At 46.0% G+C, this 22,309-nt stretch overlaps 1 protein-coding gene across 1 annotated transcript in view; it reads left to right on the forward strand.

Annotated features, from left to right (window-relative positions):
* SORCS1 (sortilin related VPS10 domain containing receptor 1) overlaps positions 1 to 22,309 on the forward strand; it is a 407,920-nt gene that overhangs the window by 370,707 nt on the left and 14,904 nt on the right. The window contains exons 20-23 of the mRNA XM_077821796.1: positions 3,217 to 3,350; positions 5,481 to 5,604; positions 9,293 to 9,405; positions 16,140 to 16,271. Of these exons, the coding sequence (XP_077677922.1) occupies positions 3,217 to 3,350; positions 5,481 to 5,604; positions 9,293 to 9,405; positions 16,140 to 16,271 (503 nt within the window). The remainder of the gene's footprint in view (positions 1 to 3,216; positions 3,351 to 5,480; positions 5,605 to 9,292; positions 9,406 to 16,139; positions 16,272 to 22,309) is intronic.

Genomic DNA, 22,309 nt, shown 5'->3' on the forward strand with positions numbered 1-22,309 from the left:
AGCCCCAAAGCCAGAGGCACAGCCCAGAGAGAGCAGACTTGCCCTGGGAGCAGAGCTGCAGCAACCAGAGCCAGAGGGGCCAGAAAAGCAGCCCAGGAAGCAGGTCAGTGCTGGGAGCAGAGTCAGAGAAGCAGCCTGCAGAGCAGACCTGTCCTGGGAGCAGAGCTGCAGCAACCAGAGCCAGAGGGGCCAGAGAAGCAGCCCAGGGAGCTGGAGGCAGAGCAGCAGCAGCAGTGCTGAGGCAGAGCGGTGGAGCTGGGGCTGGAGCAGTCTGGAGCTGGGTGCGGTGAGCAGCTGGGGGCACCGAGGGGGACCTTGGGCAGCGGGCCCAGCACAGGGAGACGCCTCAGCCAAGAGGCTCTGCAGGGTGGGTTTGGATTGTAACCCCGACAGGGCGGGGGCAACTCTGGGATGAAGGGTCCTACAACTTGGAGCCTGAGAGCGTGTGGCCACCACCACAGCAAGTGTCCCACCCGCAGCATCCCTACAGCACAGCCAGGGCCGGAGCAGGAGGCCTGGGACTTACAAGGAGCAGACTGTGAACTGCCCTGACGTTCCAGAGACACTGTTTGTGATGTTCCCTACCACAGAGCGGGGTGATGTGGTTCCTTTAACCTTTCCCATTTTCCCTTATTCTTTTTAAAATTAATTGTTGATTAAATAACTTTAACTTGTATGTAATGGTCAGTGGGTCAGAGAAGTGCCCAGTGCAGAGAGAGTACCCCGGAGTGGGGACACCCTTGCCCCTGTCCTAGGTGACCACAGCAGGGTTGGGGGTCGAGTCCCCCAGGAATCCTGGGCCCAGCCTTGTTGGGGTTACGAGGACTCTGCCAGACAGGAGAGTGGAAGGGGAGTCCTCAAGGGCAGAGAGGCCTCTGGGTAAAGGAAGTGGGAGCGAGGACTCAGATCCTTTCGCTAGCCCACTTCACCAGGGTAGTGCAGAAGCCAGGAAAGTTCCTCACAATAGCGGGACTATTCCCCCGCTTACACCTGTTGAAGAGACTCTAGGTACAGGCCAACCCTACACAGTTTATGTTCTCAGTACCAATTGTGTGCACCCAAAGAGTCTTCTAAGGGCACGGATGGTGTTTTGGGGCAAGATGCAGAGTGGTAGTAATGAAATGGCTCATAAACTGCATGTAAAACTTGGAAGTGCAATTCTATTGTAATTGGACAAGATTTCTCTTCCTATCACATAGACCTATATATGGAGTGATACAGCACCATCTGCTGTTCAACCAATGCACTCCAAACAGCCTGTCCATTTTCTCCAGTTCTATATTGGAATGCAGATGTTAAAATAATATGGGCCTTTGTGGATGAGCCTTTCTTTTCCTATCATAACAAGGAAGCAGTGAAGGCCTGAAAGGGCATTAAAGACTCGATGCAGGGCCGGGCCCTTTGCGTGGCCTCCTCAGCACTATTCCATCCAGCAGTGCAGGAGATAAGCTAGCATCAGTGAGAACTAGGTGTTGGAACTGACACAGGGTATGGTCCTGTTAATAGCTCTTCCACTGCCATTTTGGATGCCTGACATTCTCCCTCCTTTGCACTTTCTGCTGCCCCTGGACACTTAGTGAATACAAAACAAGGCCACCTCCTCTGAAATACACAAAGGGCTGGATAATGATTAATTTCAGTTCTCACCTCCTACCTGAGACTAGACTAGACTAGTGATTTCCCCTGTGGCTGTGGATTCTGGTAGGGGAATACTTTTGACAGTATACAGAGGTGTAGGACAAAATCTTGCAGCGCTTCCGAAGCGTGAGAAAAACAGGAGCATTCAGCCACTCCTGGAGGTGTGGCGGGGGTTCATCAGCAGCCATCAGAATACAGATTACCCATAATCCTGGCCTGCAACAACCCCGTGGCAGTCTGATCCTGAATGCCCCTGGATCATAGGGTGGTGCTGTGTGGTGTTAAAACAGTTGCCATGTTTATACCCCAGAGAGGGCTGCATTTCACGGGTGTGTCACAGAGCCGCATTCCACACCTTATGAACAGTAATGTACACCTTCTGAGCTGGTACCATTTTGTACCCACTCTGCACGGGTGTAAAAAGTGGGGAATCCTCTGGTGATCCTTGAGGGTGAATAGCGCTCTATAAATGATGCTATATATGTGTGTGAAATCATTTGGGAAGTCCTGGTGTCAAATATTGACTCCTTTTAATAGAGCAGCCAGATCACGCGTGGATACTGAAATCAGTCCAGAAGTGCCCATTTCAGTGTTTGGAGCCTCTGGATAAGGAATTTGAACTGAGCCTATATTGGAGAACAGTGCCCCCAAATTACCTTGTGGTTCTGGGTTTCTCTCTCTTTCTTTAAGGACCACACTTCTGTTCTCCAGAAGAATGACAGTGACAGACATAGAAAACAATCCATAAAACAAGTTGTGATTACAGACCCATGTCTCCTCATTTTCCCATCACAAATGGGAGAAAGGAACAGCCAGCTAGAGTGACCAGATGGCCCGATTTTTTTGGAACAGTCCAGATATTTGGGGCTTTGTTTATACAGGCACCTATTATCCCCCAGCCGCTGTCCCAATTTTTCATACTTGCTGTCTGGTCACCCTAGCCAGGGCATGTTTCAAAGTAAATGTTATTTGTCCATTAAACTACAACACGTGGCTACGCTAAGGAAATAAAAGGCACAGTGTAGATGAGAGAAAAGGACCACAGGGGAGAGGAAAAGTGAGAGTTAAAAGGAAGGGATAAGTGGGATAGATGCTTTGGTGGAGGCCCTAAACTGATACAAATCCATGTAGCTCCACTGAAGTTCACGAAGCGATACCAATTTCCAGCACCTGATATCTGGCTCCTTAGGAATGGATCCAAGTATTTGTAATATTATTATACTTCTATTAGTGCTTATTCATGCAAATTCTAGGGTCTTCCCAGGTAGCCCACATAGTGTGACTCTGCCTCCCTCTAATGGGTAGTCCATGTATATAGATGTATGAGTTTGATACAGTCTTTGAGCTGTAGAGGTGGGGTTCTTTAGTTCAGGTAGTAGCAATTCCTATTTTTAGATGCATGGGTCCCAAATGACTTCCCCAGCAACAGTACGAAACCAGAACACTTTGCATATGGTGCCCCATGTGACTTTCCTCTTCATTTCTCATCCGAAAAGCTGGAGGATCCAGTGTCAGACCCACATTTTGATGCCTAAGAGAGGGCATTCACCCCATTTGCCACTGCTTCTGTCTCCGCAGGCCCCCTGGAACATGTTCATTTGTCTCTCCCGTTTGTTACTACCAAGAACAAAGAGGTCAACGCTACGGCGGTATTGTGGCCCAGCCAGGTGGGCACGCTGACTTACATTTGGTGGTTCGGGAACAATACCGAGGTTTGTATGTCCCTACAGAACTGTAGCAAACCATCCCAGGAGGAATATGGGTCTGGGAGTGGGCAGGGCCTGTGAATACTCTTGAATAGTGAATAAACCTATTACAGGTCAGAGCAGTCAGGATTCGGCACTTTGCCCTACAAAAATAGGAACATAGGCATTGCCAATCTGGATCAGTTCCATGGTCCCTCTAGTCCAGTGCCTTGTCTCTGACAGTGGCCAACACCAGATGCATCAGAGAAAGATGTAAACTACCCCACAGCAGGCAGATGTGGGATAAACTCCCCTCCCCTATCTATGCAAATCAGCATTTTTTTAAACTACTTAGCTATCTCTGTGTAAGGATCATTTGAATTGTGTGCAAATTCCTAACGCCCTATTGAATAATGCTACGGGGATCTTATTGCAAAGTAGACTAAAAAGTTTTTTTTCTTCCTTTAACTAAAGTACAAATTTGACAATTTTTACAAAACTATCAATGCTGAAGTTTTCTGTTCATTTTGGCGGTGAGATGTCCTGTCGGCTCACAAAAATGCCCTGACAGGCACCATGGCGCCCGCAGGCACCGGGTTGGGGACCCCCTGCTCTAAACCAATGCAAAGTTCTCATTTTATCTGTTAAACTATGTATGCAAGAATTCTTCATTACCACACTCTGGGGATGCAAAATGATACACAGTACATCTGTCTGGCTACGGACGCTACTTACCATAAATAGAGCACATACAACTTTCTGCTGTCTCTTTAGTTAGGATGCTTGCAAATCGTACCAGGTGCTTTGTAATTGTTATTTATCTGTATTGCGGAAGTACCCAAAGGCCCCGATTAGATTCTGAGGATGAGATTTTCATAAATGCATAGATGGTCAGGCCAGAAGGGAGCATTAGATCATCTTGTGTGATCTCCTGCATAGCAAGGCCCTATAATTTTACTCTGTAATCTCTACATTAGCCTGTGTCTTGTGACTGAGCTAGAGCATAGTTTTAGATATCCATCTGATCTTGATTTAAAAACATCCAAATGTTTATCTACCACATGTGGAGAATCTACCACATCCTTTGGCAAGTTGTTCCAATGGTTAATTACCCTGTTTAAAAATTGCATCTTCTTTCTAACTTGGATTTATCTAGCTTCAACTTCCAGTCACTGGATCTTGTCCTGCCTTTATCTGCTAGATTGAAGAACCCTGTAGTGTCAGATATCTTCTCCCCATGGAGGTACTTACAGACTGTGATTGTCACCTCTTACCCTCCTGTCTGAGAAATCAAGCTCATTAGTGACTAGTGCTGGCCGAACGGCTTCCATTGAAGTCAAGGGGAGTTTTACCATTGACCACAATGGGAGCAGAGTTAGACTAACTGTGGGTGCTTTTGAAAATCCAAACTAGTAAAGGAATACGGGAGGTTATTGCAGCGGCTGCTGGGTGTGGTCAGAAAGGCTGTATGGCAAGCACTAGTATAGTGTCTTAACAAACGTAAATGGTAGCCTAGAGTTCCTGGAGTGGAGACATTGTGCAACCGTGAGCAACTCCTTCAGATAAATGGTGACACTCCATTGCTCACAAGGAGGCAAGTATAGGAGGCCCATATCTGCCCTAAACCCTTCATTCTAGTAACAGTGGTGTCCTGGAGAATACCTTAGGCTATTGAGGGAGAAATCTGGGTCAGTTTCCAGCTCTGTTACCGACTCTGTGCGGCCTGGGGCAGGCCACTTTGTTCCTCTCTCTCTTGGCTCCCCAGCTGTACAATGGGGATAATGATCTTTTCTTCCCATTTGCTTGTTTAGACTGTAAGTCCTTTGATGGCACCTTACTTGTACACAGCACCTAACGCAATTGGGCCCTGGTCTTGTTTGTGGCCTTTTGGTGCCACCGTAATACAACTGGTAGAAGAGAGTTCTAAATGACAGATTTTTTTTTTTTCCATCCAAAAAAACCTTTCAAGTTCTCTGGTTATAAACTTAGGATGGAGAAACCAGTCAAGGAGTAAAGAGTCTCTCAATCATCCTCTCCCGTCGATCCAACACACCATATGCCTAACCTCCCTCCTGTTTGGAGTAGCCAGAGCTAGGACTTCTGGAATTGGGAAGATCGGATGGCAGCCTAATTGCCCCTTTTCTCATGTGTTTGCAGCCACTGGTCACCCTGGAGGGGAGCATCACATTCACGTTCTCTGTGGAAGGGATGAACACGATCACGGTACAGGTCTCGGCAGGGAACACCATTCTGCAGGACACAAAGACTATTGCAGTATATGGTGAGCTCTTACCCCTTTATTTTTCTGTTGCTTTTCTCCCCACCCCCACCCCCCCAGCAAAGCAATTGCTCAGCACGGGATGCGGGATGAGAATTTAGCTGCACAGATGTACCAGAACAATGGTGTGCTGCGTTTGTGACACATCGGTAGTCCCTACAGCAACGTACTGGACTCAACTCTTATTAAAAAGAGAAGCCTTGCAGTATTGCTCCAAAAATGCTTTAGGGCAGATTCTGCTCTCAATTACACTGATGTAAATCAGGAATAATTTCTCTGAAGGCAATTGGAGTTAATCCAGATTTACACCGGTCTCAAGAGGATTCGTACTTGCTCTGCATTTTACTGTAGAGCCACTTCTAGATGATTACTGCACAGTAGAACCTCAGATTAACAAACATCAGAGTTACAAACTGACCAGTCAACCACACACCTCATTTGGAACCAGAAGTACGCAATCAGGCAGCAGCAGAGACCAAAAATATAAAAAGCACATACAATACAGTACTTTGTTAAACGTAAACTACTAAAAAGATAAAGGGAACACAGCGTTTTCCTTCTGCATACTGTAGTTTCAAAGCTGTATTAAGCCAATGTTCAGTTGTAAACTTTTGCAAGAACAACCATAAAGTCTGGTTCAGAGTTATGAACATTTCAGAGATACGAACCACCTCCGTTCCGGAGGTGCTTGGAACTCTGAAGTTCTACTGTAATATTTTCAAATGTGGCCATTGGAAAAGTGGATTATGTTACTGACTGGCTGAACTCCACTGATGAGCAGATGTTTTGTCTCGGTATGTGCAAAAGCTGCATGGATCTGTGTCCATTAGAACATACGTCTTAGTGTGCACAATTGACTATTGTCTTTTCCCCTGTATTGCAAGCACAGATCACAGTGATATGCTGGATGGTCTCCCAGATTTGGGCTATTTCATGCCTCCAGTGGAATTACCTCCTCTCTAGATACCATTCAATCAGGCTTTTATCCCTGGACCTCACAAAAATACTCCTGATAGCAATGTTTTGTTTCCCCTGTGGAGTGGAGCAGATTAGGCCGTGTGTCCGGTATTTTCACAGACATTTCCACACTCACTCTCCATTCAGATGGTTATGTCTGTTAAGAACCGTGCTGTGTTACCAACACCCTGCATGGGCTGGATTCTCAGCTAGGCTGGAGCGCTCTCCAGGTCATTTGGGCCCTTGTGCAAACTTAGGGCAGCCTTAGAGCTGCTTTCAGTTGCACCTGATGGCAGCAGCTCTCCCCCCCCCAGGGGTCATTCCAGCAGCCAATTCAGTGCTCTGATCACACCCTCTTTCCCTGCCCCATCCGCCACACAACTTTTTTCTGAGGGCCACGAGGTGAGGTGGTGGGGATGACATCAACCCCCTACCATGACTCTGCTGGAGGTTGGGAACAGGTGGTAATTCTGACACACTCCCTGCCCTAGGAATTGGAAGGAGCCAGGGGGTGCCTGGTTGGATGGGTAGAATACCCCTATGCTGGGGAAATACCCAAGAAACTAGTAAAGTCAGCGTTACAACCCCTTCATGCTGCTGGAGCATGGTAAAGAGGTTGTATCATGGCTGAGATGCTGGCACAGGGTAGTTTTCTAGTGCAAGGTACGTATGGGTCCAGTGAAGTGTATATACTATCAGTAGGTTGGCTAACTGCCTCCAACCTTGCTCATGGGAGATTCCCCAACCCTTAGCTCCAGCCCTGGGAAAAGGGATTCATCACAGATTAAAGGGGAAATGATTTGGGGCAACTCTTCTTTAAAATATTGGCAGTGCCTCTTTTCATGAAGTGACCTACCTAGACCCACAGGCTGGGCTGGGGGGTAGAAGCTGTCCAAGCTCTTTTTTATTTCTTATCCCAAAGTTGTTTCAGTGTGAAAGCTTCTCTCTAAGTAGCAAATATAAATGTGCAGTGTCTCTCTATCAGAGCATCTGTTAAAATCCCATCCAAATTCCATGCAGCAGCTTTCTTCCATATTTCAGGAGTCCTGTTTTAGTGTAACATTTCAGTTAAATTCCCCGTTCCAGCCCCCTGCTGCTCAATATGGTAAAGTAATTATGAGGCTGCCTCACTTCTTTCAAGTGATGCTTTTGAGTGTTTCATTTGCATCCTTTCATAAGGTAAACATCCTAATGCTAGATAAGTCACCTGCATTTTGGAAAGGAAAGGAAAAAACAACACAGCAGCCTAAGTGAGGGTCTTCCCGGCTCTGTGCGCTGTTCCATTTTGATAAACCTTTGATCATTCATTAGCCTTTGTGGGAATGACATGCTGAAATTAGTGGAAGTGGCCAGTGGCGTATACAAATAGTCAGTCTGTGAATAGCACACATTTTAAATTGCTTTTTAGGTTTCAGTCCAAGTCCCAGTGGACAAGTATCCACATGGCAAAAAGAAAATCATCATTATTGACATCGTTCTGGGAAATTTCAGCTCAAATTCCAAGGACTGGATAGGCCAGTCTGAATTACCCTAGCATCCCTGGAAATGGTTACGACAAGTCAAGCTTCGGGTCTGTCGGCAAGGCAACATGAAGACCCTTGCATTGCCAGCACCTGTGCTGTGCCTATCCTTAGATCAACCATGAACTTCCATCACTGGGCCGCTTGATCTGATTCTTTCTCCAACGCAAAGTTCACACCCACAAATTGTATGAAACAAGGACCAGATCCTTGTAAATCAACGTAGATCCTTTGGCTTCAATGGAGCTACCTCAGTGTACAGCAGCTGAGGATCTGACCTGAAAGTTTTAGAGCCACGTGTGCCCAGTCTATAAATGTAGGACCGGTTATAAAGCTCAGAAGTTGAAAGGCACTACTCAGTGTCAATGACCTTGAGCATAACAGGTAAAAATCTGGAAGGAGGACGCTGCATTTAAGCGTGTGCTTAAGTGCTTTGCTAAACAGGGGAACGTTAGAACGATGTACTCTAGTAACATGGCGGTGGGAGAGGTTCTCATTGCTGTTCCTGAGAAGTTATGTTATGGAGCAGTGTTTGAGACATTGTTTTGGAATTCGCTTCCCCCTCCCTTGGTCCATAACAGCCCAAATTTGTTAACCTGCAGGTCCATAACAATGCCCATCTGTCCCTCATGAGCAAGGAGATGGGTAGCTCTGGGTAGCAGAGTGTGTAATACCTGATGGGGATACTGTGGGCAAGGGGAGCTAGTTAAATTTTGTTGTATCTAAGAAGTTGCTGAGGTCCTTTTTGGAGGATGATTGACAGGCCAGTTTCTGTATTAGTATCTTTGCGGAATGTGGTCAAGCTTTTGGACGAGTGCCCTTTTACAGTGGAATGGTACAAATGTAAACAAATAAATATTGGAGTATGGCTAGAGAATGATAAGGGGAGAGGATGACAAAGACATTTTCCTGCCTTGTACAGTTTTGTATGTGGTGCTCAGGTGCCCATAGCCTTTGGGTGGATCCCTCAACTGTAGGCGTATTTGACATCAATCAGCATAGCTCCATTGGCTTCACTGAAGCTATGTCAGTGTACACAAGCTGAGGCTCTAGTCCTCGCATTTGATTCTTACTCAGTTGGGATAAATGTGTTATCCAATTACATGGGCTAAAATCCACTGCAGTACATTGTATTTGATTGACAACCCGACACTGAAACTCCACGGTCTGTCAATGAGTTTATTCACAGCAAGTGTGCCCTTGTGTATCCCCAGAGCGATTTCAATCTCTCCGCTTGTCGTTCTCTCCAAACCTGGATGAGTACAACCCAGATATCCCTGAATGGAGACGGGACGTCAGCAGAGTGATCAAGAGAGCTCTAGTGGAGGTAAGCACTGGAATACGTTTTTTATTCCTTATTGCTACATTTCCTTTGTCATCATTGTGTCTATCCTGGGCCTTGATTTGAAGAGCAGAATGATCTGCCCAAAGGAGCCAAGATCTTGGAAAGAGAGAGAGATGATGAAGAGGTCTGTTGAAATGCTATGCTCTACAGCCCCGTTTTTTATGTGGTTGAGCATAATGTGGGTGGGCCTGATGGGCATAGGTCTCACCTCTGGGAAGCATCACTTTTTTATTATTGGGGCCAAAGCAGAATACTTCAGAGGAAAGTGTATATAAGACCCAAGTTGCGCCTATGTAGTAACAATGAGAGCAGTTTTAACATTGCATAATAATGATTATTCCCCTTTGCTGTGGTCTGTATACAGCAGCAGAATGCAGAGTTGTCCCATGTGAACTCACAAAAAAGGATGTTCCAGATTTATGGAGCAGCAGTGAAGGTGTGTTTTTTTTCACATACAAAGGGCAGGACTGTAAGTGCTTTGTATCCAACATTAGGTACATGGTCCTGCCATGGAAGTGCATTGTACTCCACATACAGCATTCTGGAGACACGGGCCAGGGCTGGAGATGCATTTTTCCTCTACATACTTGGTGTACTGGAAACTATCAAGAGCTGTGGCCTAAAGAAATAGTATTTGGGGCTGGAGATTAAGGTTTGTAAAAGGCTGACGAACGTTATACCAGTTAGTGGAGACCGCAAGTGCTGCTGTTGTAACCTACACACCTCCTGGGTGTGGTGTTCTGTCCCATCTAGTGGCACAGAGACCACTTAGAGAGAGAGGTTAATGGGTCTGCTCTACAGCCTTGGCTACCAGCCATGTGGCTTTTAGCTCATGCAGTAGAGGCTCATGCGCTAAACTCCAGAGGTCCTAGATTTGATCCTGCCCGCAAATGACTGGGATGTGTCGGTGTTCCACTGTGATACAAATTGAAGCAATGGAAAAGGGTCTGTGCAACTGATTTGTAGAATTGTGTGTGTGAGAGAGAGAATACATGCATGGAATGTGTACCCACAGGTATTGTGTTCCTGTGTGTGATCACAGTAACTTCATGCACAAATATCCGACTGCCACACCAGCCGTTTGCACAGCTGGTGCCACAAATGATCAGACAGTCTTGCTGAAGGCACGCACCAACTGTGTGAGTCCATTCTGGGGGCTGTACTTCTAAAAATCTGTCCCCTATCTCCTTTTTATCTTTAAAGTTTTTTTCAATGAACAACACGTAATGCAATTTCTTCTTCTAACCTCATCAAAACATGGAGGAGGAGGAAGAAGAAATAATCTTCCTATGGGCTTTGGTTTGTAACCTTTAGACCTCTGTGTGTCTATATCAAGTATCTGATGGTCCATTCAGCTTCTAAATTGGTTTTCACAACATCAACAATGTAATAAAACAAAATCAATTCACTAAAAAGAGATTATAAACCTGGGGTGTCAAGGCTACTTATCACAACCAGAGTGATACAAACAAAAACCCTAGCGGTATTGTATCAGTGTTGACTTGAAAAGAAGGACCCTTTGACAGCTATAGTCCTATAGAATTTCGGGATAAAACTCAAGGATGGGCTATAGAAATTAAATAGGGTTCTGCACAATTACTCTAAAAAACAAACTAATTCAACAGAAAATGATCTCCTTGTTTTACATTTTTATACCAAACTAGAAATGTCAATAGATGATTATATCCTTACTATAGAGTTCCATATGTTAGTGTAAAAATTCTGTAGAAATGTTATGATTCTCTACTAAATGCTCCTGGTTTTTTCTCTGTGTTGGATTATGATGTTCCTAATTTGGGATTATCCCAATATAACTTTATTTATCATGATCATTCACACCATTGGTCCCTCGATCTTTAGTCCCATCCCTTCGAGCAATGTCTAGTACCTGATGCTACAGAGGAAGGTGAAAATGCATTTAGCTAATTATCTGAAACATTACATGGGGAAAATTCCTTCCTGTTCACTGCAGGTGATCTCTTAATACCCTGGAGCATGAGCACTGATAGTCCTTGTCTAAGCCTCTTAGGTGATTATGCACACATCAACGGATGCTCTAGATACAAGGCCTGTCTTCATAGGAGTTCTGCAATGTATGAAGCTAAATGTGGGACCCTCTCTGCTATTTTTTCTCTGCCCAGATTCTCTTTTTCAGCATTAAAAGCAAATATTGTCAAACGTATTGTTTTCCAGGCCAGGGAGAGGGTCCTACATTTTCACCTTCCCCTCCTCAACATATTTCCATATTTATGCAGCTTCACGCTAGCATTCTATCCAGAAGTGACAGTACCTACAGCAAAACGCATACCAGCAGTAGCAAGATGGGAGGGTCACTGCAGGCTGCCCTATGGCTGATGCCTAGTAGTGTGGGTCATTAATCAGACAGGTTACCTTAGGTCAGCAACAGAAAATCACTCGGACTTCAGTTCCCTCCCGTCCCCCTTGTCTTTCCCTCCGGGAAGCAGGTGTTGCAAGCCGTAGCCCCTATGGAGAGTGGGTAGAAAATCTGGAATCTTAGCACCAATTAATGGTTTGGGGATTTTGAGCTACAGTCTTTTGGGTGCAGGGTCCTCACTACAGGTTGAGCTCTGTGCACTGCTGATATCTGCTGTGCTGCAGTGGTTTGATTATTTTGAAGGTGACCTACAAAATCCAGTGTTTGGAAATGTAAAAAGCCTCCTAAGGTTATGTAACCCTCAGTCAGGTGCTGTTGGCAGCAACAAGGCTGGATTCGGTATTTTCTGGGAGGGGAGGCCCTTAAAATTACAAAACGACACCATCTTGAGCCTCCACCCAGAAGTTTGGGAAAACGAAACCAGTGGCTCTCAACCTTTCCAGACTACTGTACCCCTTTCGGGAGTCTGATTTGTCTGGCGGACCCCAAGTTTCACCTCACTTAAAAACTACTTGCTTACAAAATCAGACTTAAAAATACAGAAGTGTCACAGCACACTATTACTGAAAACTTGCTTACGTTCTCATTTTTACCATGGAATAAATCAATTGGGATATAAATATTATATTTGCATTACAATGGATTGCATATAGAGCAATATAAACAAGTCATTGTCCGTATGAAATTTTAATTTGTACTGACTTAGCTAGTGCTTTTTATGCAGTCTGTTGTAAAACTAGACAATATGTAGATGAGTTGATGTAGCCCCTGGAAGACTTCTGCGTACCCCTGGTTGAGAACCACTTAACTAAACCCGACCCTGGGTGCCTGCAAGGCTACATCTACACTGTGAGCTAGGGGTGTGATTTCCCCTGCTCATGTACACATCCTCTTGCTATGCTGCTCTATATACTAGTGCTAGCTCTAATCAAGCTGTGTAGACGAGCAGGGGAATCACACCGCTAGCTCACTGTGTAGACCTAGCCAAAGAGGCAACACTTTCCCACTCGCAAGTTCTGAATCCATTTGTAACAAAAGAAAACTTTTATCTAAGGGGAGGAGAAACAACAGCATTAATTGGGGAAACACCTTACCAGTGGCTTGAAAGTATGCAAACAGTAAGTAAACCCTCACCCCCATGATATGTTGGGCAGTAATCCTTTGCCTGTTTTCTACCTTGTGTAAAAGTCCAATGGATGACTGTCCCCTTTCCCTTCACTGCACCATACTTACTGTTTGTTGGCTGGGGTCAGCAAAGTCTTTAGAGTCAGTCCAGTTGTAGGTCAGGTGGATTCTATGGGTGGGGGTTAATCTTAGTTAGTTAATGCTTTCACTCCTGCTGCTATGCCTTTAGCTGCAATGCTGTGTTCTGAGGTTTCTATCACCTAGCCCAGTTCTTGGTGGTTTCGCTGGGTTGTGCGGATCCTCACGCCACCCCTGTGTTCTTTCACTGCAACACTGTCCCCACACCAGGTCTAAGACTCAGCCCGCTTGACCAAGGTATTGGCAATTTCAGTTCACTGAGAAGAAACACAGACTCTCAGTTGAGTCTGTTCAGCGCTGTCGTAAAACGCTGGAGGGCTCGCGCTACAGGATTAAAAATGGCAGTGTAGACATTCCCACTTGGGTTGGAGCTCAGGCTCTGAAACCCTCCCTTCTCATTGGGTTTCAGAGCCCAGGCTCCAGGCTGAACATGAACATCTATACAGCTATTGGTCAGCAGAATGAATAAACCAATCATTTAGTTGACCTGGGCTCTGAGACATGCTGCCACATTTTTTGACGTGCAGACAGACCCAAATACTGTTAAACAGACTCTGCAACCCCCATCCCCAACACACTTGGATGTGGCGTTATTACCCCATACTTAGTGACCAAAGTTGAAGTTAGGGTGACCCCTTCAATCAGGCTGTATATTGCACAGTTCCGCTCTCCTTTAGTCATTCAATAAAGATAACAAAATTTCATTAGCCTTGCATACAATACTTAAGTAAATTTTAACCAAAACCAGCCAAAATGGATCATTTTGGCAAAGAAGGTGTATGTAGTCATCACTTAGATAAAGTAGGCATGTCTATGCAAATGCAGTCTGCTCCTGAGGTCTTTTGAAGAGAGAGCTCATTCAGACCACTGGCTTAGAATTAAAATGTGTGCACTGGATAATTCCACAGAAGCAGGAGGTAGGGGAAACAATTCAGCAGTCTGCAGCTGCCCTTTTCTTGTCCCACAGCTGCGTGAAATTCAGACTGGCCCCGGGTTGCCAGCCCATTCTCTGAACAGTGACACCACCAAGGGTTTTGTTAGTGCATAGGTAACAGTGATTGAACCCTAATGTGAAATAATAACTGAGGAGGGGCCAAGACAAAAGTGTCCATCCCTGGGACTGGGTGGGCTCAAGGCTAAAACAGGTGGTGCTCTCACGAGATTTCAACCCAACATGGCAAAAATCTCACCAGATAAGACTTCAGAAGCATCGAAAGGAGAAAATAGGCCCCATCCATTCATGAATCTGGCCCAGAAGCTGAACTTTATGAAATTTCCACATGTTCATAAGTGCCTTGAAGGCTGGCTCTGCACATCAGCTGGATGAGACAGCCTGATCCCCCTGCAGGCTGGCTCTGCGCTCCAATGAGATGGGACTGCCCAATCTGCATCCCCCCCACTGGCTGGCTCCATGTTCTCATGAGAAGGCCCGACCTTCCATGGGCTGGCATGGTACAACTCAAAGACCCTTCCCACTCCTGGGTCAGCTCCACTTTCCAAGGTTATGCCCCCACAAGGTTCCCTACCGCCTCCCCTCCCCTCCGACAAGCCAACACTACATTCCATCGGGACAGAACAGGCCGACCTCCCCGGTGGGACAGCTCTGTGCTACAAGACTCCGACCCCAGAGGCCAGCTCTGTGCTCTGTCATGGTTCTGTGCGTGGTGTCGGTGTGCCAGCACCCATGGAGCTCAAGCTGGTGCCTCATTCAGAGCAAACACACAGCTGTATTTTACAGGAGCTAAACAATAAAGGTAAGGGCTATCTTTGAAGGTAATCGTCGTGCTCAGAGGAAGGGTAGTCCCATGCCCCATATTTCAGGATGTGCACATATCAGCTCTGAGTGCTGGGAGAGAATTCCCTTCATCCCTCCATCCCCTTGATGCTCCCCCACTGTGCATTTACTGAGCAACTAAAGAGGTACCCTTTAGGTTATTTTCATCTTCATCTCAAGCATCAGTTGCTGATACTGCCAGAAGCAGGAAACCAGACTTCACAGTCTGATCTGGCATGGCAAACCCTATGTCCCTCCCCTTTTCGCCCGCATAAATATACCCGTATCATGACCAGAGACCACCAAACTGGGCATTTGTGTCTGTGACTGCCTGATGCACACCCACCGCAATCGGCGAGGTAGGGGTGCAAGTGCTCAGGTTTACCCTGACAACTGCATGTGACAACGGGCAGGCACTAACTTTTGGGCACAGCGTGCGTAGGAGGAAGGGCGTTCACCCTTTGGAAAATCTACCCCACAATGTCCAAGCAAGGTCTCTGGTCTACTTCCCAAAGCAACCTGCGCGTATCAAATTGGCAATATTGATTAAATATAGAGACCGTCACTGTACATGGATCCCTGCTGTTTCATTTCACTTCGGTTGATCTTGTTTTGCAAGGTCCATCCACAAACCCAGAGGATAAAGAATTACTCTGGGCAGGTAATGCAATTTGCTGCCTCAAGTTAAAGGGCCTGGTTTTGATCCACTGACATGAGGGGAGTTGCTGCTGATTCACACCAGTGTGAGATCCAAAGGAGGCACTACCAGCTTCTCCTGACACCTTTCATTGGTTGTTGAGAGAGAAAACAACGGCGTTCCATGGGATTGCAGTAATAAATGCACAGCTACGTTTCTCACCCGCCCGTGTCAGGAGACCGAGACAGTCAACCCTGCCGGAGGGAACAATAAGGAAAAACGAGTTTGTTTGCATTCTGCCTCATGACCAAAGCTCCAGTTATTTCAGCAGCTCTAGAACATGCTGCACTGGACGGGCACAGTGGGAGGTGCTCTGGGTCAGCACTGCAGAGTGTGTGCAGAGTTACTCAGCACCTGCTTTTAGTAGGTCTGGTTATAGTCAGTGCCGCTGGGGGCTCACGTACCACATTGAAGAGCATGGTATGAAAGCTCAGACAGAGCAAGAGTACAGTAGAATGCCGTCCCCCCGACTTTCCCCATCACCAGCAGATACCTACATGTACGTACGGTGGTGCTTTAACGCATACGTCTTCGGCATTCCGGACTATCTCTGCAACTCACCTGTTGCTGTTTGTCTACATAACCAGGCAACAAGTATTTCAAGCAAACATATCCTGGTCGCAGTCCTGTCTGGTTTGCCCACATCCGCTGAGCTCTTCATTTTACCGTATCACGAGACCACGGGAGAAAACAAAAGAACAGCCGAAGACCTAGAACAGGTATTGTTTCCGTTCTGTGCGGGTCGGCGGTGGGAAGGGCAGCAGGGAAAAGATTTCCAGTGCAGGCCTGAAAAAATAACTAAGGTGCAGTTACATTCGAGCCATTGGGATCAAAACCATCGTCTTGGGCCAGGCTAAGTCCTTGTCGCTTTGCCCCAGCAGTGCAAAGGGGAGATGAAGGTGCCCTAACGGTGCAGCTGGGGACATGCAGCAGGGGATCCCCCAGTGATGTAAAGTTGGCAGAAATCCACATCACCTCCTAGATGGCATTCCAAGGTGGGTGGGGATGGGAGCGGGCATGGCCGGGATCCCTAGAGAACTGTTCCTGCTGACAGGACTTAGAGCAGCCCTGGGAGGAGCACAGCTGGTGAGGCATGCAGGGAGCCTGGCCAGGCAGTGGAAAACAGAAGCAGCTGGTGGAACTCGATAGTTCATAGATGCATCGATTTTTAAGGTTGGAAGGGACCATCGGATCATGTACTCTGACCTCCTCCGTAACACAGGCCAGCGAATTAGATAGTGTGGAACGTTCCGTCTCTGTGAGGCTAAAATACGTTAAAACCAATCCGAGGCATAACTTGCTGCGGGTTTTTTTTCAAAATGTGAAATGTGGCTGGTCTGCGAAGTATTATTGCTGTGTCTGTTTGCACAGGAGTGGGTGCCAAGTCTGGCCTGGACAGGACTTGAAGGTGCCTCATCCCCTGCATTAGGGCCTAATCCCTGGCATTGTTGAGTTCCTGGATGGCAAACGGGGTCCAGCACCCCTCAGGATTTGCCGACTGGTCCATGGAATGAATAAACTAATTCTTCCTCCTGGCAGCTAAATCAACCTTATTTTTCCCCTCCCTTTCTGTTAATTTGAGGTCTTTACCCAGAGGGGCCTGGAACTTTTTCCCACCAGTGTCAGTCTCTTGCAATGCTTTGAAAAACCTCTGTTAACCACACCCCGTTACCAAGGCTCAGAACTACCTGGCCACCTACATTCTCATGCTTACCCTTGCTCAGCCTCCATCTTCCTTAACAAACTACTAATTTTCTCCCTGTGCAATTAGTAAACACCCGGGAAGGAGATTTACTACCCTGCAACCCCTCCCCTCTCCTTTTCCACTCTAAATTGGGAAGGAAGGCAGTGCATAGACTGTGACCCAGCTCCCCTCTGTCACTCTGCTGCTTATTGTATTCTACAAATCATTATATCTATATATATTTTTCCCCTGGTAATCCCGAAATCTCCACGGTCGTAAAGAAAGGAAACGTTGTCATGCTGCCATAAGCCTTTTCAGGGGAGAGGAGAGCTAATGCTTTCAGTGGGGTGCCAGCAGCATCTCTGCTATTTATCCTGTGGAGGTCAAATTGTAACCTCTCCTGTTATAGAAATTATTGCCAATTCATAGCCAGCCGTTTCCTATGGAGCTGCATCTTCGCTGTTTCCCACCTGGATGATCAAACATGTATTTTGTTTTGCAGGGGCAGACATAGCTCCCCTTCCCTAGTTGGTCATAAAATTGGCATTTTGTTTTCAGTGTGAACTGTTTGACGCAGGCTCAGTATGTCTCACTCAGCATTCAGAGCTCCTGAGACTTCCTCTAATGCTGTACAGAATCACAGGTCCTCTGCTGCCCCTGGCTGTTATAAGGGCCTGCATGATGTCAACCTGCATCTAAACCCCTGTGGCACCATTTGGATTGTCCCCGAGTTCATTTCTGAACATCTTATGCTGATGTTTTCTGATGCTGGCCTAATTTACTCCCTTAGTACTTTACCTGCTTCATTCTCTTTATACTACAGATTTTCTGCTTTTCATTTACAGGAGGTTTCTGAATGCACAACTTAAAATTCAAATGCACAGCTTCAAAATGGGGGACAAATGGCTAGGCAGTAGTAGTGCTGGAAAGGATCTGGGGGTTATAGTGGATCACAAATTGAATATGAGGCAACAATGTGACACAGTTGCTGAAAAGGCTAAGATCAGTCTGGGTTGTATTAGGAGTGTTGTGTGTAAGACCTGGGAGGTAATTGTCCTGCTCTGCTTGGCCCTGGTGAGGCCTCAACTGAAGTACTGTCTCCAGTTCTGGATGCCAGCCTTTAAAAAAGATGTGGAGAAATTGGAGACGGTCCAGAGGAGAGCAACAAAAATTATGAAAGGTTTAGAAAACCTGATGTCGCCTTTTATCTTCTTTAAAGTGAATTTTGTAATGTTGGATTACACCATCGTGGGTTCAGCTCTGGTGGCTACAGTTCCAAGCTCAACAGAGTGAAAGTCACCTCTGCTACTTGCCTCAGATTTAGAATCTCTAGAAACCCATAAAGACCAAGGATAGTGACCCCGAGGACATTTACAAGTACAAGGTCTAGTCTGTTTTACAAGTTTTATTCAAGTTACAATTAAAGTTATGATTAGCCAAGCATATAGAAATTCTATAAAACCTATGCACAAGTTATACATACAGTCAAACTCACATCTTAATGATATTCTTAAGGTCTAATGGCTGCCTTGCCAATTGATCATCAGTAGAGGGATGGTTCCTGCTGGAGTTTTCCCTCAGGAGCTCAATTTTCCTAATCTGGACACCCTCTTTTTATAATGGCATTCTGACCATATCTCATTAGCATTTATTCCCACAGTGCACCTTGCGGTTAGGGCATGTGTTTGAAAAATGGAACTACCGGGTATCTTGTAAGCAGAAAATTACTTACTTACTGCTAATTTTGCACAGTGTCCCCCGTTGGTACATCTTTTCCCATAATCTTGTGGCATAGGGTCGTTCTTTGGTCACTTACTTATATCAAGCATTTTTTAAGCCTATGTTCTAGTATGGCTAAGCTAAAATCTTACAGGCCCCAGCCCTACTTATTTAGATACAGTGATGAGCTGTCAAAATCTTAACAACAGGTTCCCTCCTCACCCCACTAGGGGGTGGTTATGCACCCCTGCCCCCCCGGGACTCCTGCCCCATTCAACCCCCCGCATTCCTTGATGCCCCCCCCAGGACCCCTGCCCCATCCACCCCTGTTCCCTGACTGCCCCCAGAACCAGGCAGGAGGGTCTCATGGGCCACTGTAGTGGGTGCCCACCCCATCCCTAAGAGCCAGAGGCACCTGCCGGGGGGCGAGGTAGGGAGTCCTGGCGGTGCTTACCTGGGGCAGCTCCCAGGAAGCATCCTGCAGGTCTCTCTGGCTCCTGGGGAGCGGGGGGAGCAGCTGAAAGGTGGCACCTGAGGCGCCGACTCCCTGGGTGCTCCGGGGCTGGAGCCCCCACGGGGAAAATTTGGTGGGTGCAGAGCACCCACAGGCAGCTCCCGCCCCCGGCCCCAGCTCACCTCACCTCCGCCTCCTCCCCTGAACACACGACCCTGCTCTGCTTCTACGCTACTCCCCCACCCCCGGCTTCCCGCGAATCAACTGTTCAGGTGTTATTTGCCATATTCGCCTTCTTACAGTTCGACTATATTCTAAAGTGCCCATCCTGACCAGTGTCCAGGCAGCCAGGGCTTGATTTTCAGAGGCACTGAGCATTGGCAAATTGAACAGAAGGCACCTCTGAAAATCAGTCCCCACACACAGAATTAAAGATCCACATTAACTGCAGTCTGTACGGATGCTAGTCAGGGACTTGCTTGCACACACATCTGTGCTGGCAGCCCTGAGGACAGAGACATTTGCACTCACTTTTTGAAATATATGACCATGAAATTCACCAGAAGTGCTTGTAAAAGGACTTTATCCCTCCACGCTCCTTGAGTAGCTGCTGTTGCAGAGAGGTGGGGTTTTTTTCTCTTCTCTTCAGGATCACTTGTCTGTGCAAAATGATGACAAGTTGTTTTTCAGCCTTGGTGAAGGCTTGTATGCCCTAGGGGTGAATCTCAAATTTACTCTCTTGCCATAATGCCCAGATGTCTGTCAAGATCACCTATTGCCCCTGTGAATACCAGCCTCTCTGCTTTTCACAGACTCAACTTTTGGCCCTGTGTCAAGAACATCCTATGATTCTCAAGTTCGCCTCTTGTCCCAGTGTATTTTTCCATCCGAGGTTCAGCTGTCGTATTAGTGTTCAGGACCTCTCAAGTTCACCTCGGAGCACTGATGGCTTGCATTGTCCTAGTGCAACAGTACAGTATCCCTTGGGATCATCTCTGTTGTGTTGTCAATGCAACAATTGGTATTAATAATACCTTGCACTTACATCTCATCTTTCATTAAGGAATCTCAAAGCAATTTACAAAGCCTCATCACACCCCACATAAATTAGCCCAATATGATTATGCTCATGTCCGTGATGGGGAAAGTGAGGTACCGAAACACGACGTGACCCAGCCCAAGTTACAGAGAGTCTGTAGCAGAGCTGAAAGCAGATTCCTGTTGTCTTGACTCCCACACTACTCTTCTAAGCACTAGACTAAATTCCTTCCCATCATCGTCTATGTTTAATTCTTTCTTTAGTTGTTTACTGATTCATCCAGTGAATTGAAAAAGTCTTAACAAGTCACACGCTATGTACTAATTGCAAATCCTGCACAAAATCCATGGAAACATTCAGATCCTCAGCTCATGTAAATCGGTGTCAGCTCCACTGACATTAAAGGTTTCAGAGTAGCGGTCGTGTTAGTCTGTAGTCGCAAAAAGAAAAGGAGGACTTGTGGCACCTTAGAGACTAACCAATTTATTTGAGCATTTATCTGTAGCTCACGAAAGCTTATGCTCAAATAAATTGGTTAGTCTCTAAGGTGCCACAAGTCCTCCTTTTCTTTTTGCGAATACAGACTAACACAGCTGCTACTCTGAAACCTGTCATTATGCAAGGCAATGAATTTAGCCGCATGGAGTGGAAATCTATCAACTTCATGAAAAAACTCGTACAGATACTGACATTAAAGGGGCTGTGCCGGTTTAGACCAGTCGAGGATGTAACTCCAAATTCCTGATACCCAGTATTTAGATCTATTTGTAGAAACATGCCCTTTCAGAGTCTTGTAGTTCAGATCTCACCCAGTCCTCAGTAAGAAAACTCCAAGAGAAGTCAAATTAATTATGTTTTTTTCTGTGGGTAAACTGGAATCTCTTTTTTCACCACCTGTCTTTTATTATTATTCATTTTATGTTCTTTGATGAAAGAATGATTTCTTTTACAGAATTATCGTTGCACTTCATGCTTAATTCTGTAAATGAAGCAGATAAAAGTCAATGAGGCTCAGTTAAGAACCCAAACGAATTCTGAATGCTAATTATTTTCAGAGGGGAGACTCTTGAAGATTATAAATTAGGAGTTCGTTATTCTGAGAAGCTTCACCTTCAGTTTAGTTAGTTATGTATCCTAAGGGCAAAGGATGTAGAAGGACATTTTTTTAGGCTTATCATTTCCCCAAATAAGGATATGTGGGTTAAACTGGTCAGAAAAGGGTAGGCCTCTCTGAACTAGACACAGTCGCTTTGAAGTTGCCTCACCTACCTTTCCAGCAAAACACATCCCGAGCACTGTTCCACCCAGGAGATACAAAAGAGGACACAAGACCCCCAATGTGATTCTCACTGAAATCAAAAGTGTCTTTCCATTGGCTTCATTGGGAATTGGCTCAAACCTCAAATGTGGAATTTCCTCGAAAGCACAATGGGTTGAGTCTGGAGTTATGCCTGGTTTTAGGATCAGAGATCCTTGTGACCCATCCGGACAAGATGTTAGTGCTTTATGCTGAAAGAAAGAAACTCCCATTTGCCAAACCCATGGCCGGCTTTGGATACCTTTGCTCACACAGAGCAATAGTGTACTCCAGAAGTCCCACCTATTCTGTACAAGGAGTAAGGTACTACTTGGAGCCCTCTGAGTAGGGCTACCAGAATCTATGAAGAGGTGCCCAGTTCTAATTGAGGTTATTTCTGTTGCTTCATGCTATGAAGCGCTTGCTTCTTCTAGCCTTGTATTAGGTCCCAAATACTGGCTCTTAAAATACGGATATTTCCATATCCTTAATTATTTTAGTCGTTTTTAGAAGTTTCTAAAATGTATTGGTTATCATTTCTCCCTTCCTCTGACCCCTGTGCAG

This window comes from Eretmochelys imbricata, chromosome 7, assembly GCF_965152235.1.
Source record: "Eretmochelys imbricata isolate rEreImb1 chromosome 7, rEreImb1.hap1, whole genome shotgun sequence".
NCBI classification, from domain to species: Eukaryota; Metazoa; Chordata; order Testudines; family Cheloniidae; genus Eretmochelys; species Eretmochelys imbricata.